At 48.9% G+C, this 17462-nt stretch overlaps 5 protein-coding genes across 5 annotated transcripts in view; 2 read left to right on the top strand and 3 right to left on the bottom strand.

Annotated features, from left to right (window-relative positions):
* Positions 1–7048, bottom strand: part of LOC108023760 (uncharacterized) — a 56514-nt gene extending 49466 nt beyond the window's left edge. Inside the window, exon 1 of the mRNA XM_044093421.2 lies at positions 6680–7048. The gene's annotated coding sequence lies outside the window, so the exon portion shown is untranslated. The remainder of the gene's footprint in view (positions 1–6679) is intronic.
* Positions 7049–7381: 333 nt separating this feature from the next.
* LOC108023236 (protein SREK1IP1) lies at positions 7382–8762 on the top strand. Its single transcript, XM_017092512.3, has 2 exons — positions 7382–7623; positions 7692–8762. Exons 1-2 carry the CDS (start codon positions 7519–7521, stop codon positions 8460–8462), a joined length of 876 nt encoding a protein of 291 aa, XP_016948001.1. The 5' UTR covers positions 7382–7518; the 3' UTR covers positions 8463–8762.
* Positions 8763–8888: 126 nt separating this feature from the next.
* Positions 8889–10593, bottom strand: LOC108023762 (uncharacterized). Its single transcript, XM_017093403.2, has 2 exons — positions 10415–10593; positions 8889–10357 (listed from the first exon to the last, which is right to left on the bottom strand). Exons 1-2 carry the CDS (start codon positions 10465–10467, stop codon positions 9097–9099), a joined length of 1314 nt encoding a protein of 437 aa, XP_016948892.1. The 5' UTR covers positions 10468–10593; the 3' UTR covers positions 8889–9096.
* A 1222-nt stretch (positions 10594–11815) lies between these two features.
* On the top strand, positions 11816–13955 carry LOC108023592 (alanine--glyoxylate aminotransferase). Its single transcript, XM_017093196.3, has 3 exons — positions 11816–12174; positions 12802–13664; positions 13727–13955. The coding sequence occupies exons 1-3, from the start codon at positions 12025–12027 to the stop codon at positions 13896–13898; spliced, it is 1185 nt and encodes a 394-aa protein (XP_016948685.1). The 5' UTR covers positions 11816–12024; the 3' UTR covers positions 13899–13955.
* Positions 13956–14768: 813 nt separating this feature from the next.
* LOC108023594 (60S ribosomal protein L7a) lies at positions 14769–17174 on the bottom strand. Its single transcript, XM_044093153.2, has 6 exons — positions 17151–17174; positions 17044–17081; positions 16429–16492; positions 16241–16364; positions 15651–16021; positions 14769–15179 (listed from the first exon to the last, which is right to left on the bottom strand). The coding sequence occupies exons 3-6, from the start codon at positions 16441–16443 to the stop codon at positions 14874–14876; spliced, it is 816 nt and encodes a 271-aa protein (XP_043949088.1). The 5' UTR covers positions 16444–16492; positions 17044–17081; positions 17151–17174; the 3' UTR covers positions 14769–14873.
* Between the last annotated feature and the right edge of the window lie 288 nt (positions 17175–17462).

The following is a 17462-nucleotide window of genomic DNA, read 5'->3' as shown; positions in this document are numbered from 1 at the left end:
CACTTCAAGCTGCCAGACAGAAGTATTTCAGCGACTGACAGAGGGACTGACGGAGAGACAGACACTGCGACTTTAGACGCTAATGAATTCGAGTGTGGTGCATAAAAATGCAGCGCAGTTTTTGGCCAAACAGTAGGGGGACTGAGACTGGGACAGAGGCAGTAGGAGCGAGCGCTGCTACTTCGAACTATGCATTTAATTGATTTCGAGGGTGCCTTGAGCAAATGGAAACGAGTCCTTTTAAGACGCAGCCCGTTAGAACACTTGCCAGGGCAAATACTTGCACACACTCGTTTGGAACTCAAACGGGAGAGATCATCGGGCGTCTTATGAAAATGTTTGCCTGGCATTCGAGCTCCGGCAAACTATTTCGTGCCGCTCGCCCAAATTGTTATGTGAGCTTAACTTAATTAGAAAAGGCTATAAAAACCCAAGTGGCATGTCCTGGCATACTGGAACAAGCGCCATTTAGATTTTATTGCGTCTTATATTTTATAAGCCAATGGTTGAATTGGGGAATGGCAGAGAGACCATGAGCAAAGAACAACTGAAGCCGTGTATGTTATGTATTTCAGACCCCCAAATATGATGCGAAACTACCAGAAGAGTATAATCCTAAAGTAAAATATTTGTTACGCCATAACCTACAAAAAAATAGGGAAATTCTCAAGTAAAGTATCAAACTTTAAGGTTACCACGTGCCGAGGCACTTCACGGGGTCCTCAACTTCAATTCATTTTCTATCCGCGACGCAACTGCATCTCATTGGTTGCTATGCAAATAGCCGTGCATTTAAATTAATCATACGCACTGTGTGCGCGCCTGTGTTTGTGTGCAAAATAGGCAACGGTTAACGGCAGCCGTGGTTGTGTGCGTAAGTTAAGGTTGTGCATGTGCAATTTGCGAGATTGCTTTGCCTGGGAAAACGGATGATCTGCATTCAATATCCCGAACTGCCATCAAAAGGCAGCGCTCAAGTGCCTGCACTCGGAAAAAAGCAGTGTTGAACAACGAGGTAAACCTAAAAGCGTATTTTAAGGACACTTTACCTTCCAAGTTGGAAACTCTAACACTTTCTCAATATTCAAATACACATTATAAATATTTTGATTGAAAGCAGCTCTTTAATGCCTACACAAGGAAAAAGCAGTGTTGAATAACAGGAAAAAATCAGAGTAAAATCATAATTTAGCGAAACTTCACCTTCCAACACTACAAGTTTTAAATACCGTAATAAATATATTGATTTTATTATGGATGCATGCAAATGCGTCTCTTAAAGGCCATTAATCACGATAGGAGTGCCCCTTAACCCATCTCTTCATCCCTTTTCCATGTGCATTGTGTTCGTAAGGAGTTGAGAAAAATAGGGTTAAGAAATCGCTTGATTCGCACACGCACACTTGCAAGTGGCGCCCTTACCTTAATTTATGTGCACACTTTCAGTTTGAGCAGCATTGGAAATGTGTAAATGTGTCCCGCTTCCTGAGTGTGTGCGACCGTGCTGGGGTGTTGTGCCAGTGTGCATGTGTTTGTGTTTGTCCTGGTGTTTGTGTATATAAATCAGCCCGGGAAGAGGAAGTGCTTAGCTTAGCTTAGCTAAGCAAACTAGTTCCGGTCCGGCACACAGCACCAACAATCGGAATCAAACTGAAACAACCAAGTTTTCTAGCCCGCAGCTAGCGATATTGGGTGAAACAAACGCTGACCTGCACTGCGGGAAAAACTCTGGTACAAGGATGTGATATTTTCCAAAAACAGGGAGACTCCGAACAAAATCTCTCGAGTTTGGTTGCCACAAGGTAACAATGATTTAAACATATGACAATTTAAATACCAAAATATTTTAGTATGTGTTTATTTATATTTATATTTCTGTGCAGTCCAAAGCACTGAAAATGTTTGTGCCTCCACGAGTATTTTAAAAATGCACTCTAATGGCCCATTAGCCATAAATAGTTGTATTTTGGCTAGTGTGAGCCACTTTCGTCACACTATGTTTGCCATTCAAAATGGCCACCATTTGTGTCGTTTCTCCTATAAATTCACTTTTATTCCGCATTCATAATTGTTAAGTGGGTTTCCATAAAGCCAGCCATTTGGCATTTCCATAAATAGCCAGCGCACCTATTTATGGCGATAATTAAAGAGAGGATTTTTGGCCGCGGCGTTTAGTGCTGGGTTTTATCCCTCTTTCCCATTTCTCCCCCTTTCTATTTTTTCGAGTGTTCCGGGTGCCAGGGGTTAAGCGGGAAGATAATCCAGAGACAAGACCGAGATCAGGCTATCCGGCAAACACTTAGGCCCAAGCCCAGCCCCAGCCCCAGCCCCAACCCCTGCCACTTCCCCGCCCCCGGCGCAGTTCTTGGCCCGCTTTTCTTCGCTTTTAGCTGGTTTCTTGGGCCAACAGCAGAGGCAAGAGCAAGAGTCGCCTTAACAAGCAGCTGGGCCTGACAACTGTTTGTTGCCCCGATATTATTTCCAGCCAGCAGTTTTAGTCGCTTGTCGTGTGCAGGGCTACTGCCATTAGCTGTTGCTGTTTTTGTTGCCTCTTGACACTAAACGAAAATGAAACTGAAAATTGTTTGGCCGAGCCGCAGGCGGCGACAGCCGTAAAACAGAAGTAAACAGGAAAGGCGATTGGCTAAGCCGAAGCTCGGATGTCCTTCAAGGAGGCAGCTCATGGGCCTGGGCTCCTGGCTCTCTAGTAATGATAAACTATTCAGTCCCGACACAACTCAAACTTTGCTCACACATCTAGGGCTTATGCCCGGGATTATGTTCCCTGGGTTTGGCAAGGCAAAATTGATGCAGGTAAACAACGAACAGGGTTTTTTGCATTTCCTAATGGAGTCTATATATTTTCCATACAAAATAAAGTAATTTTCCAGGAGCGACCGCAACCATTAAAAGTTTGAGCATATAGTTCTAGCTATCGGAACTCCCAACTTTAGGACTGCAACGCATTTGCGATTTTTGGTATTTCCTCAAGGGCTTCTTTTAATTAGTAAACTCTTGAAATCAAATCCAGTTTCAAAAAGTAACGGATGCAGGAAAGCGAAAAAAATTAATTTTATTTTTCAAATCCCGAGCCCACTCTAATTCAATCGAAAGTTTCAAGCTGAATCTCCGGCAGCTTCCTGCCATGGATGATGATTTTGAATGTGTTAAATAGTGTGGTGTCTGTTGCTTTCCCCGGAGTCCTGCCACAGTGCATATGCTCCGGCGTCCTGGGAAAATTGTTGTGGCAAGGCAGTTGGAAAATGTTTACAGTTTCACAGCCACTTGAAAAACTTCTCCACTGCCACTCCCCGCCTTTCGCCGACCGCCCCTTTCCCTCATGGTTTTTACTTGGCCAGGTTATTTATAGCTGTCGCTCGTTTGTTGTACGTATTTTTTAATAAGTTGTTTTTGCCTGTCGCTCGGTTTATATTTTGCATAAATTATGTCAGCCAGCCAACCAACCAACCCAGCCCCACCCCACCCCCACGAGATACGCCCGCGCTCTCCCACTTTCTACCGCTTTCGCCCAGCGACAACACTTTAAAGTTTTAATGGCTCTCCGCCTAGGTTTCAGTGTATGTGCATGTTTGTTTGTTCGCCTGCTTGTGTTTTATTAATGAGCTGCGCCAAATTAAGTTAAATGTGTGTGAGTTATCTGTGTGTTTGTTTGCAAGTTTGCATATTTAAATGTTGCAAGCTGTCGCTGTCCCTGTCGCCCCTGTCGCCCTTTTGCGCTACCATACACGAAGAACAAAGGAAAAATCTATTCTGAAAACGGATCTATGAGAATGACGCAGTGTGACCAAGCATGCTATTGAGTAGCTTAGAGTGACCGTTCAACGAGGAGAAAGGTATTCCTGTTTGATATTTCCCTTATGCAAACCACTATTTTCGTATCAAATCTTCCTAAATAAAAATCACTTAAGCAAACTAATTTCCTTAACCACCTTTCCTGTAAAATATATTATTAAAGCCCATCTCCCCTTGGTATTTTCTCAACGTGTAGCATCTGTCAGCCCCCTCCTTTTGCCACCGTCCATCTCAGTTTGACATTTATCATTTATAATTGTTTTGACTATGGCAAAGGGACTTCCGAGTCCGAGAATCTGTGACCGAAAAAAGGGGCGGACGGGTGAAAGTGGGCGTGGCTGGGAGGCTAAAGGGATTCATGTAACGGTTTTCTTTGTACATGCATATATTTTGACATTTTGACATGCATTAAATCAGTCAAGCGTAAGCCACTTTGAGCTCCTTCTTTGACTCTGCGGTGCACGCTCAGCTGCTCTAGTCCCGTCTCTTTCCTTTGAACTCTTCTCTTCTCTTTCCCCCAAAGAAGAGAACTCCCTTTCGCATACACACACTCCATCCATCCAAGCAGCCATCCATCCATCCATCTACATCTTGGTCTTTTTGGGGCGCCAAGTTTTGGTGGCAAAGCGAAAACCGCAGCCATGTATTTAAATGCGCACTTAAATTTTGAATGCAGCCTGAGAGATTCGAGTACCACTGAATGACACGATATTCCATACATATACAGCATGTATAGGCACATATACTACTATACACCATATACTATTAATGATGTCAAAATGCCGGAGGGTCATTCACTGAAGTAATGGCAACCGGCGGCAGAGATTACACTCCCTTTTGACTTTATTCGGCTTTGATCTTTCGGTCCTTGATCCGGTTTAATTTGCCTGATTTTCCTCTGTTCATCTTTTCTGTTTCGATTTGCGGTCCAGACACTTGGGATTGGTAATTTTGTTATGAAGGCTCCGCAGATTTAACGTTGTGTTACATACGATGTAAAACCCGCTTCGGTCACACTGCACATACGCACATTAAGGCGGTCACACTTTCCTTGCTTTACTATGGCTGATGGTGACCTTGGCTTGGAATTGGATTCAGAAAACTTTGAATAAATTTCAAATAAAACATTATGATTTATGCCTACTTTTGACACAAACAATTCAAGGTCAATTCCAAGCCCTAATCATCCTTGTTTTACAGATTGATCTCTAAGGCCAAGTTCTATGTCCTTATCTTGCCTCTCTGCTCCAAAGATTTAGCATCTATATCTGTAGATCTTGTCCTCCTGGACACTCCCCATCCATCGCGACCCCAAATTTATGGGTTCTCCCGACAGCCACAGAGATTTGGCGCTGGGAGCAACAAACAGTTTACGGAAATTTATGTGGCCAGAAATTTGCACATGTTAATTGCTACAAAGCAGGGGGCGGAATGGGTGGAATGGGTGTGCCAGTGCCACTGCCATCGCCACCGCCACTACGACAACTAACAACCAAGGCCGAAGTCCGCTGTTGACGCCGAAAATGCTGCGAGTCCAAAATTTATGGAGAAATTATCGAATTTATTTATTTTCCGCTTCTCTCGTGTGCGTTTCTCGGTTGTGTTTACTTTCAGATTTCTTTTAAATTTAGCTGCAACAATTTTTCATAATTTTGCCGTTGGCATAAATCAGCGATGGGGAAGACGGCGCCGGGAAGAGGGGCATGTTTCTAGTCATTTGTTTTGGGCAACAGTTTTGCAGTCACCGCACGCAGGCGAAAGCGACACAGTTTTCATCTGGGCCCCCTAGCCTCCAGCCCCCCTCGCTTTTATTATTTTTTCCTGCCAACAAAAGCAGGCAAGGACCCAGAAGAAAATGTGGCCAGGGGCGGGGCGGCGAGGCGGCGTGTGCGGGCGGATTTAGGGGGTGGTCCAAGGAGGTGGCGCTGTGGGTGCACTCGGAAAAATACAAGATCAAAAGAGCAAAGACATAAGAGAAAAACTATGATACTATCATCATTTGTAGATTTCCTCTTTTTATAATAATAAAAGTCAAACTTATTTAAGTGCGTGGATCTTGGAACTGGTCTTAACAATAAGACATAACAATGTGCGCTACAAGCCACAGCTCTTAAAATTAAAGATCACTAACATGACCGCATTATACTAATGTTCTGATGGCATGGTCACACTACTCCCCTTTCGCGGAAAATAATAAAAATTTTCCTTATCTTTTCAAAGATTCTCAAATGAATGGCTCTTATTTCAGTGTGCGGTCTGAGCGTTAGCGAGAATGAGCGACGATGTCTGGCACAATTACGCCAGCAACAACAAGTGCAACAACGGGCAGCATCCATAGCTGTACAGAAACAACAACACCGAATACCGAAAACCCCCGTCGGTCGTCGTTCCCGTTGTCGGTTATTACCGTTACTCTTTGGCGTCTTTAATTAAGGAGTGGGCAGCGGGCGAAACAAAAATTTTAATTTGTTTGTAATTAATATGCTGAGGTTTGGTTTCGTGGGCGAAGAATGCATTGCACTGCGCATTGGTCACACTGGCGGACAATAAAGCGGTCACACCGAATGGAATGTGACACTCGAATGAATTAACTGCCGACAATCGCATTGCATTTAATTAACTTTAAAATCCTTTGGCTGCTCTCTTGGCTGGAGTGAGCTTTAATTCAGTACACTTGATTGCACTTAGCATTGCTTTCAGCAGTTTGGAGTTTGTATGTGTAGCAAAACAAAGGCTCACATTTCAATTAAATTAATAGGGACTCCTATTTATAGTGTCGTCTGTTTAGCTTATACAAATCATTAACGACTTGCATCAAACTCTGGCTTGGCCACTCTAAACCCGGTCGTTCACCGTTACCACTCACCTGATGCTCGGCCTTCCAGCCCGAAGGATCTGACAACTGTTGCCAAAGTGCACGGATCACAAGGGCAGTGCCGCAGTCAAATCACTAACGCTTGATCTGTTCAGTCAATGCCTCACTCCGCGCCTAACGGTACGCGATCCAAGCCGACTTAAACACACAATGGGGAATATTTGTTAGCTCTATTTGTTATTTTCCTTTTTAGGGTAGCCGCTAGTCCTGTTGTTGCTGCTGCCGACTTTGGCCACCAGACAAACACTGGCGGCGGCGCCGCGTGCACGTGGTTTTGGCCTCTGTTTGGGCCATGGCTGCTGAAATCGGGGTCCTTCGGCCAGACCTGACTGGACTTGTACTCCTAACGCAGGACTTGACGACCTGTGTCCCGGCACTCAGAAGCACTTGCAAAAAAAGCGTAAGCAAAGGGTTGCACACTGGAAAGCCGCGAGTCGTGTTGGCTGGATGTGGCACTTCTGCTTGGTACGTACGCGGGTCTTCGAGGTGTTTGTTCGGGGGCCTTTCATGCGCGGAGCATCCGTGGGGCTTGCAATTTGGTAAACAACTAAGCAGATTGCGTTGCGACGACAGTGTTGCCCCATCGCGGAGGGGTTCTGGCGAAGGACACATCGGAACCAGTTCCGATTACAGCACACGGCTGTTGCGCGGTTCGAAGCCCCGCTAGCTGGGGGCAGGCTCGCTGGCCAGCCGTGGTAAGTTTAAAAAGGGCTCGCACGGTCGCTCTAAAATCGCGAGTTCTTTTTGGTTGTTGTGGATAAATTAATTAATGCTGCGGCAGGCGAAATAGGCTGTGGATTATCCAGGAAGGCTTGCCGGTAAGCGCGGCCATGAATTTCCCGCTGGCGAGCGCCAACAAGGACACCCTGCGGGCCGCCTGCAAGAAGTGCGGCTACGCCGGTCACCTGACCTACCAATGCCGCAATTTTCTCAAGGTAAATTTGGCCAAAACCGCATGTTTGCACGCTGTATCTAATCCAATCCGCTCTGGATCCGGCCCCAGGTGGACCCGAACAAGGAGATCCTGCTGGACGTGGAGAGCACCAGCTCGGACTCGGAGCTGGACTACCTCACGCCGCTCACCGAGCTGAGGGCCCAGGAGCTGAAGGGCGGCGCCGAGGCACCGCCGCCGCCACTGGAGGCCTCCAAGGAGGCGGCCCGCAGCAAGGACAAGCTGTCCCGGGACAAGCTGAAGCAGCGCGAGCGCAAGAAGAAGAAGGACAAGAAGCGAAGCACCTCCAAACGCAGCCACAAAGACACCGCGATCAAGGATAAGGACAAGGACAAGAAGTCCGTGCGGCACAAGAAGCACAGCAAGAACAAGAAGAGCCGCAAGCACAAAAAGTCCAGCAGCGGCGAGCTGGCCAAGACCCAAAAAACCAAAACGGGCAAACGACCCAGCAGCGGCAGCACCGGCAAGAAGTCCAAGCGACGCCGCTCCTCCTCGACCTCCAGCTCGGAATCGTCGTCGTCCTCCTCGTCATCCTCCAGCTCGGATTCGGAATCGTCGAGCGATGACGACGACTCCTCCAGCGACTCGTCCGCATCCGAGTCGGACTCCAGCGACAACGAGGAGTCCAGCACCAGCGAATCGGACGAGTACGGACGCAAGAAGAAGCGGCAGGGCAAGTACAAGCGCAAGTCCACGGACACGGCCATGCTGCGCCGCAAGAAGACCAAGGTGAAGCGGAAGCGGCATCGCGCCGGCGGCTCCGGAGCCCCGACCGCCGGCAGCAGCTACCTGAGCAGCCTCAGCGACAGCAGCACCTACTGAGGGGATCAGAGCTAGAGAGTCTGGATCGGATCAGGATCAGGACACACAGCTGCCTCCCAAAGCACTCAAAGCTCCGTAACTAGTTCGATTTCCGTTTAGCCGTAAAAACCGGGGGAGGAGCACCTACACCTGCTCCTCCGCCCTTCTTCCACAGAGACTGCCTCCAGTTCCAGGCCCAAACTTCCCCACAAAACTCTTCCCGGATTACGTAAAGCAACATAATGAACCCTAGACTTGTCCTAGCCCTAAGTTTCAGCACGATCTGCTGCAAATACAACAAATTAGTTTGTACAAGAGGAAGTGGCTCGTCGAGCGCTTTTTGCGGCGGAACACTATCAGTGTTCCCAATAGTTCTTGCTCCCGTATCGCTCGTTTAGAGCTATGGGCTCTGGGGCAATACCCTTTGAGTAAACACGATTGGAACAATGTTGTGTCGAACATGTATTTACTTCCACATACGTGAATTCAACGAGTAGCTTGGAAAAGAGCGCTATATGGGGCCAGTGTCTCGTCCCAAAGGCTTTTATTGAAGGCTACTGGTAGTGTCTGGCTCTTGTTTAAGGGTATGTCGCGAGTCCTTACAAACAATTTAATACATTCTTGGGTAATCATACAAAACACATCTAGGCAGCTACTATAAGCGACCCGAGCTGGAGTCGCCCGACTTCTGGAAGATCCGCAGGGCTTCCTGCAGCGCGGCGATGTGCCGCTGCATCTTGGCTATTTGCCTGGAAGACTGCTCGCAGTAGTGACAGGCCGCAGCCGCGCCGGGGTGACCTTGGCTGGCCAGGAGCTGGGCATTCTGCTCCTTGAGATCGCTGTTCTGCACCAGCAGTTCCTCGCACAGGGCGCAGGCGGAGCAGCGCAGGTCCTCCAGGGCCTGTTCGCGCGCCTTAAGGTTCCGCGTCAGGGCTCGGTTCTCCCGCTTGAAGTTGAGCAGCTTCTGCTCCAGCTCCAGCATCTCGTCCTCGCTGTCGCGTTCGAGCCGCGGCTCACTAGGTGCCGACTCAACGGGCGCTGCCGCCTTGCCCATGCGATTCATGGCCTGCAGGATGGCGTCCATCTTGTGCTCCATCAGCAGACCCGAAGCCCGCTGTTCGTCCAGGTATTTGTCCAGGGTCTTCACAGCCAGCGGGGAATCGCTTGTTTGTCCAGCGGTGGCCACTGCCAGGGAGTGTGAGCTGGGCTTCCTGTGAGTATTTGATGAGCCTATGGGTCGCGGCAGTGGCGTGACTATCACATCCTCGCTGGGAGGGATTGGCTCCTGTTCGGGCTCCTCATCCTCCAGCTTCTCCAGACTGGGAATCCCCACGCGTGAGCGTGGTTGCGGCTGCGGAGGGGTGGCCGACGTCTCCTTAGCCCTGGCACTCGGGGATTTCTTTGACAACGCCTCAGAGGAGGAATCCTGGTTGAGAAAGTGCTCCACTGGCAGTTCGTTCTTCACCATAAATCGCACGAACTCGTGCTCGTCCGGCTGCTTGTCGAACCGCAGGCTCCAGCAGCTTTTTTGCTCATCGTAGAACTGCAGGTAGGACTGCCGCAGGATGACCTGGCCGCCGTGGGGCTTCAGCTGCAGGGTGGTCAGCACCTGGTTTTTGCTCTTGTAGACAATCAGCTTGGCGGCCTCCATCTCGCCCAGAATCGACAGGGCCAGGCCCACGCGACCCAGGTTGGCGGCATCTTGATAGGCGTGCACCACCTTGGCGATCACCGTGTTCCAGCAGGCCGTGGGAGACTCTCCCGCGTCCAGGGTGCTGCTCCTGGTGACCACCGGCTTTTTGGCGCCCTGCGGCTTCTTGGAGCCGCCCGGCTGATAGCGCAAGCTGGCGGATTCGCTCTCCAGAGGACGGTCGTCGTCCTCGAAGATCTGGCGCAGGTTCCGCGGCCCGGAGTCACTGGAGAGATAGATTGGAAAGCTAGACAAGTTGATTACATTTCCAGTCCTGACTCACCTGCGCAGCTTGTCGAAGAAGTCCTGGTAGGACTGGTCGTTCTCGATTTCCATGCCGCCTATTCAGCAAGCGAGCAGGATGTTACTAGAATTTGCCCCGACTTAAATATACAACTACACATCCATCAATTACTTTGGTTTTTGTTTTGTTTTGCTTTTTGCAATGGTCAGCCTCTGGGCTCAAAATGCCAGTAATGCGGTCTGTCTAAAACGCAGGGTGGGTGTCGCCGCTAAGCCCGCGCAGCCCTGGTAAGTTCTGTGGTATTTTCAGTATTCTTTCGGTATTTTCAGGCGTGTCACCCACCTCACATTTGAAGCAAGCTTTTATTTTTAAACAGCGTTAATTTAGATTGAAAAATAATAAAAAAAAATTAATAAAATAATAAGTTCCGTTTACGTTAAACCTTCCAAATAAAGGTATCTGCAAATATTTGTGCAAGCAAGTTAGTTTTTTCTTTGACAAAAACGCAGTTTCCTTGAAATACAAAACTTGTAATTTATAAATGTCATTTATTGCCCCAAAAAATTGAGTATTTGTTCTTATTTTTAAACCGTTTCTTGAGCATAACGCAATAAGAGGAATATTCAGCTTGAAGCTAAATTTATAATTTCTTTAATTAGTGAAACTATCAATATTGATCGATGGTTCCAAAGTCATGGCCTGCTTCGTTTTACTTTTGGTCGCCCAATTTCACCACAAATGAAATGGCAGTAAATATTTTCGGGAACAATATTCCACAAATTATTGGCGGTGACCTCCCGGCCACTACATTTCCGCGACGGAGCCGCGCCAGCACTGGGAAAATCGCCGGGGAGGCCTTATCAAGATTAGCTACAACCAACCCGGCTGCCAGCGGGCAGGGAATGGGAGAGCAGCCCGAAGATCGCGATCTGCGCTCCGTGCAGACTCTTCCAGCTCGAAGAAGGCATAAAGTTGCGCATACGCAGCCAATTTCGAGGTCTTTCTTGGCGAAATCGCAATTCACGACGAGATGGACCTGGACCGCAAACCTCCTGAAGGCCATCCTCAGAATCAGCAAGAATGCACTGAAAACTAAGAACTCACCTTGTTTCACTTTCACTTAAGTCAATATAATTGTTTTGCTTTTTTCTAAGTTTATAGTTGGAAACTTTGGAGGGATGGGAAAAATGGCAAGGGGAGTTTCCGCCCAGTTCACTTCCGTTCCAGCCTAAGAATATTTGTTTACATTTCGCACTGTTATTATTTACCATTATTTCCCAATGCGATTCTTTCCGTGCCGCCAACGACGCAGTTGCTCCCGATTCTGGGCCTGATAACCGGGAGAGCGCATCATTTACCGCTTGTTCAAGTGCGTTCATCGGCAACATTGCGGCGATAAGCCGCGACCCGGGCGCTATAAAGCAGCCAGCAGCCCGGCAAGCGTTTCAGTCAGATCTCGGCCAGCCAGCGAGGAGCACCGCCGCCGCCTCCCCTAGCACCATTGAGCAAACATCACCCGCAGCCGAAAGAGCACCCCCGCCAGACGAAGTCCACCTGCTCCAGCGGACTAGGTGCTAGGGCGATAAGAGCGCCATAAACACGGAGATCTGGTTACGTAAACAGAACACACAGAGCAGCAGCCCGGGAACATGGAGGTGCCGCCGCCGCTCGTCCTCAAGCGACCGCTGTACGTGCCCAGCAAGACGCTGATGGGGCCGGGTCCCTCGAACTGCTCCCACCGCGTCCTGGAGGCCATGAGCAACCCGGTGCTGGGCCACATGCATCCCGAGTGCCTGCAGGTGGGTACGGAGGGGAAATTCAAGACAAGAGACGCCACATCTAAGTAGCCATCACCTTGGTATCCGGTCTCGAACGGGAACCCCTAAAGCGCCTAACTATCTCGGGGATTTTACCATTTTGTATCGATTTCGAGTATACAACATAGATCAACATAGGTCTCTGGGCCAGGTCTTTAACAGGAGCCCCTAGTGGTAGTAGTCACTATTATCCATACACATCTTAAGGATTTTATAACTGGGCATGTATTTTAATAGATACAGATCAACATATGTATCATTACTTTTGAATTCATATCTCGAGCAAGAACCCAACTATCTTAATACTATATTTGGTAACCTTGGGGTTTCACAATTCCATATCTAAGCTAAGCTGGGACCTTACAATAACGGGCCGCACTGTATTAGAATCATTCTATTCCATTCCACCTTATCGCTACTGAATGAAACATTGAGGTACAATTACTGAGATGGGTCAGAGAGCTGTGGACTCCCAATCGACCGAAACTGAAACTATAAGTACTATATGTGATATTTTTAATGGGAACGGGTTGATCCCAGGAGCGAAGGCGAAAGCCCGCTGATAGAGGACCAATACTACTTATATGGGTCGTCCCTTTCGCTCCACAGATCATGGACGAGGTGAAGGAGGGCATCAAGTACATCTTCCAGACCCTGAACGACGCCACCATGTGCATCAGTGGCGCGGGCCACGCGGGCATGGAGGCCTCCCTGTGCAACCTGATCGAGGACGGCGACGTGGTGCTCATGGGCATCACGGGCGTTTGGGGCCATCGCGCCGGCGACATGGCTCGGCGCTACGGGGCCGAGGTGCACTACGTGGAGGCGAGCTTCGGCCGGGCCCTCAGCCTCGAGGAGATCACATTCGCCTTCGAGGCCCACCGACCGCGGGTCTTCTTCATCGCCCAGGGCGACTCCTCGACAGGGATCTACCAGCAGAACATCCGCGAGCTGGGAGAGCTGTGCCGCAAGTACGACTGCTTTCTGGTCGTGGACACGGTGGCCTCCCTGGGAGGCGCCGAGTTCCTGATGGACGAGTGGAAGGTGGATGTGGCCTACACCGGCTCGCAGAAGTGCCTCGGTGGCCCCGCCGGACTCACACCCATTTCGTTCAGCAAGCGCGCGCTCACGCGCATCCGGAAGCGGAAGACCAAGCCCAAGGTGTACTACTTCGACATCCTGCTGATCGGCCAGTACTGGGGCTGCTACGGCACCCCGAGGATCTACCACCACACCATCTCCTCCACCCTGCTGTACGGACTGCGCGAGGCACTGGCCCACTTCTGTGCCGTGGGCCTGAGGGCGGTGGTGCGGCGGCACCAGGAGTGCTCCAGGCGACTGCAGCTGGGCATCGAGGAGCTGGGCCTGGAGATGTTCGTCCAGCGCGAGGAGGAGCGCTTGTCCACGGTGAACACGATCAAGGTGCCTTTTGGTGTGGACTGGAAGAAGGTGGCCGAGTACGCCATGCGAAAGTGAGTAGTATCACGTACCCCATAACTTAATAAGTATTAACTCAAAACTTGGATGCCCTCAGGTACAGCGTGGAGATCAGCGGCGGACTGGGACCCACCGTGGAGCACGTCTTCCGCATCGGCTTGATGGGCGAGAACGCCACCGTGGAGCGCGTGGACATGGTGCTCAGCATCCTGAACGAGGCCATCCAGAGCAGCAAGTTGGGGATCAAGACGGAACGGTCCAAGATATGATCCCTCCTAGTTGTACGTCCTTGTTTTTACTGCTTTTAAATAAAATATAAAAACTCAGCTCGTGGCTCAGAGAATGCGTCGCATATCAGACCCCAGAGACGTGGGCCACCGCCACGGGGTTGTCCTCTGTGTGCTCCAGCTTCCTACATGCCATTTATATTAACTTAATTGTTGATGCTACCGAAACCGAAATTTACATTATTGTCGTTATTTAGCGTGACCGTCTCTGGCGTCACGTCCGAAACACTTGGTAGTTTAGCGTGACCGTTTTCCGATACTAGTCGGTACGTCAGTATAAAATACCATTTTCACTCGATTGTGCGCACATCGATAACGATGGTGTACTCGAAGTGGCAGAACGACCGATGAAAAATACCAAGTACCAAAAATATATATTACAGAGTATATAAATACCGAAAATATACTGCAGACAGCACTAGCCAACAAATTTGAAATGATAAAGGTAATATACTCGAAGGTCGAACCTTTAGTAACTTCCTTGTATTATTCCCACATCCGTATTTACGTTTCAGAGTATAAATAAATCCATTAAAAATAGTTGGATAGCACATATATTTTGTAGCCATCTGGAGAACTGTCCAACAAAGAAGCGGATGTTTGAAGCTTCCCAGGGCCAAAACCAAACTTTGGGCATCGCCTCAGTGCTCAAATAAAATGAGCCCGAGGAATCATTCAGAACACACCATCTTAGCACGATTTTGGGTAACCAGCCAGTTGGAAATCCATGCAGAGTTCTCGGCGGAAAACAAAGTGCGACATGGGGATACAACTTAGATTTATTGAACGCCGGTGCGACACCGGCTCGTCCAAGCACTCTCACAGACACTTCGATAAAAAAAACAAAAAAAATTGTACACTTAAATGTTTATTTGTTATCAAACTCATGGCCCAAATCATTTCATCCATCGTGTGTACTTAAAAGTCTCCACCATCGGATCGGCTTCAGAGATTGAATCAACCCTGCTTCTGGGCCAGCTCGCGGGCCTTGGCGCGCTCCAGCTTGGAGATGCGGGCCAGACTCTTGGAGCCGAGGATGCCACCGCCCCAGTGGCGACGGATCTCCTCGTGGCGCTCGTTGAAGTTGGTCTTGACGGCCTCCAGGACCTTGCCGAAGTTGGCCTTGTCGTTGTTGTCGACGGTGGTCAGGGCGAGGGCGGTGCAGGTCTTGCGGCGCACCAGGCGACCCAGACGAGCCTTGCCCTTCACAATGCAGTAGGGCACGCCCATCTTGCGGCAGAGGGCGGGCAGGAAGAGCACCAGCTGAAAGCATCGGCAGAGAGGGGAAGTACGCATTAGTTGGTGTCTTGGAAGACCACGTGGTCGGAGTCTGCCTTTTTGGTTTCGTCAAGTTGCCCTTAATTCCGTGGCTATGAAGTAATTTACTTCTGATTAGCATAATCCCGTGGCTGGTTACAAGCTTGGGCTGCCTTTAAGGTTGGATAATCTATGAAAAGTACAAGGGATTCACTTGTCACGACTTAGCGTGGTTTGATAGGCCCACCAATGATTTCTGGGAAAAAAAACAGATCCCTAGCTTTGTAACCAACCATGAGATAAGCACACTCATAAAGGAATTAAAGAATCAGGCGTCAAATCTCCACATGGCAGCTTCCCTCCTCTCGAAAGAGAGCGGGACGCCTTCAGTTGAAGAAATTCAGTTTAACATCATTGCAACGAGACCTAGACCAGTGCAAACATGATCCGAGTGCTTTGAGCCAGCGGAAAACTCACCTCCAAAGGATCAACATCGTGGGCAATGACCACCAGCTGGGCCTTCTTCTGCTCGATGAGCTTGGTGACCGTGTTGGTACCGGCGGACACGTAGCTGGGCTTCTTCTTGGGCTCCACGTCCTTGCCCTTGGCCTTGGCCTCGGCGATCTTCTTCAAACGCTGCTTCTTGGCCAGCGGCGACTCGGGACGGTACTTCTCCAGCAGCTTGAACAGCTTCACGGCGGTGGTCTTGTCCAGGGTCTGGCTGAACTGGTGGATTGGTGGGGGCACCTTGAGGCGCTTCTGGAGCACAGCCTTCTGGCGCTGGACCCGGATGTACTTGGGCCAACGGACGAAGCGGGACAGATCGCGCTTGGGCTGCACATTCTGGCCTGGAAGGTGCGAGAATCAGTGGATTACAATACGGTTCAAGGTAGGCTTATGCTACAAACTATGGGCGTTGAGGACTACAAAATGTTCTGCCTTACAAATGACCAAGGATTCTACGGACTGCAAACAATATTCGATTGTAGCTGTGTGACTTCGAAATTATAGGACTTTGGCTATGGGGATTTGTCTGCTGATAGATTTTGCTTATAGCAGTCACTCACCGATTCCAAAGTTCTTGGGACGCTTCTCGAACAGCTGGTTGACGACCTTCTTGACCACGGGCTTCTTCACGGCCAGAGGGGCAGGAGCCACCTTCTTGGTCACTGGCTTCTTCTTTGGCCTGGGCTGTAGACGAATAAATTTGGGTAATTAGTTAACTGAATCATGCTGGCGAGTGACCACCACTTACCTTCTTAACAACCATTTTCAAGCGGTTTGAAGGTTACTACCGGAATAAGCAGATGCTTAATTTGCTGAAAGAGATGGCTTTCGTTAGTTTTAGGCTCGGGAATAAGCACATGCTTAGTTGTAAGCTCGAAAATCGTTGGAAAACACGGAAAACTGAAGCCGGCCAGCAAAACACGTGCAAACAAGGTGAGGAGAAGAAAGCTGTGTGATAAATAGGTTGTAAACAACCAGTTTTCCGGCTGATATTTTAACCAGAACTGCGGTGTTTGAACGACTTCAATTAATTTACTTTAGTTTGGGTTGTTTCTGGGCGTTTGGGGCTTTTCTTTATCACTTCTCCACAACTCACACACGCACTCCACCTCACGCATGCACAAGGGCAGGCCGCAAGGCACGTTTTTGTTAAACTCGGCTTGAATTGGTCTTATTTCACAGGAAAAACAGATTGGCGGGTGCTTAGTCCGCGCCATGCGTTGTTTACACTTTGCTTTCCCAAGTACCACATTAATTTCTGGCCCTGTGGCCCACAGTAAAAAAATAAGTTATAAAAAAATAGGGTTTTTCACATTGTTTCGCTGGCCAGATTTCCGCGGATTCCTGGACTTCTGGCTTTTACCTGGGACTAACACGACCACGAACGTACCGAAATACTCGCTGCAAGTAGAACAAAAAGAGGTTTTAAGTACTAAACTCGAGAGCAGCTCGCTGGGCACATGCACTCACCGGAAACGTGGAACGGAAAAGAAAGGAAATGGCAGTTCCAGTGTTAGAAATCGAGTCGATTCGAGTGGCCGAATGGCAGCGACGACCTAATCCCGAAAAATACTAGAAATTAGTGAGAAAAATAGCAGAAATTGGGAAACCGCCAGTGCTGGTAGTCGAATCAATGCAATCGAACCAAGAAACTATCTAAAACCATTTAATTATTTGCAGAAATGTGTGCCATTAATTAATATCATTTATTGTGCAACAATTCTTGGACTATTGGGCAACAGAAAAAAAACCAAACACGGTGGTCAATGACATCAAACAGCT

This window comes from Drosophila biarmipes, chromosome X (genome assembly GCF_025231255.1).
Source record: "Drosophila biarmipes strain raj3 chromosome X, RU_DBia_V1.1, whole genome shotgun sequence".
NCBI classification, from domain to species: domain Eukaryota; kingdom Metazoa; phylum Arthropoda; class Insecta; order Diptera; family Drosophilidae; genus Drosophila; species Drosophila biarmipes.
This window is presented reverse-complemented; position numbering and strand designations above follow the sequence as displayed.

What these genes read in the sequence shown, in the direction of transcription:
- LOC108023236 (XM_017092512.3), top strand. Translation starts at nt 7,519, where the DNA reads ATGAATTTCCCGCTGGCGAGCGCCAACAAGGACACCCTGCGGGCCGCC. An exon ending in AATGCCGCAATTTTCTCAAG is followed by an intron (nt 7,624 to 7,691) that starts GTAAATTTGGCC and finishes ATCCGGCCCCAG; the next exon opens with GTGGACCCGAACAAGGAGAT.
- LOC108023762 (XM_017093403.2), bottom strand. Translation starts at nt 10,467, where the DNA reads ATGGAAATCGAGAACGACCAGTCCTACCAGGACTTCTTCGACAAGCTG. An exon ending in TTCTTCGACAAGCTGCGCAG is followed by an intron (nt 10,358 to 10,414) that starts GTGAGTCAGGAC and finishes CTATCTCTCCAG; the next exon opens with TGACTCCGGGCCGCGGAACC.
- LOC108023592 (XM_017093196.3), top strand. Translation starts at nt 12,025, where the DNA reads ATGGAGGTGCCGCCGCCGCTCGTCCTCAAGCGACCGCTGTACGTGCCC. An exon ending in TGCATCCCGAGTGCCTGCAG is followed by an intron (nt 12,175 to 12,801) that starts GTGGGTACGGAG and finishes TTCGCTCCACAG; the next exon opens with ATCATGGACGAGGTGAAGGA. An exon ending in GCCGAGTACGCCATGCGAAA is followed by an intron (nt 13,665 to 13,726) that starts GTGAGTAGTATC and finishes GGATGCCCTCAG; the next exon opens with GTACAGCGTGGAGATCAGCG.
- LOC108023594 (XM_044093153.2), bottom strand. An exon ending in TCCCAAGAACTTTGGAATCG is followed by an intron (nt 16,022 to 16,240) that starts GTGAGTGACTGC and finishes CGCACCTTCCAG; the next exon opens with GCCAGAATGTGCAGCCCAAG. An exon ending in ACGATGTTGATCCTTTGGAG is followed by an intron (nt 15,180 to 15,650) that starts GTGAGTTTTCCG and finishes CGATGCTTTCAG; the next exon opens with CTGGTGCTCTTCCTGCCCGC.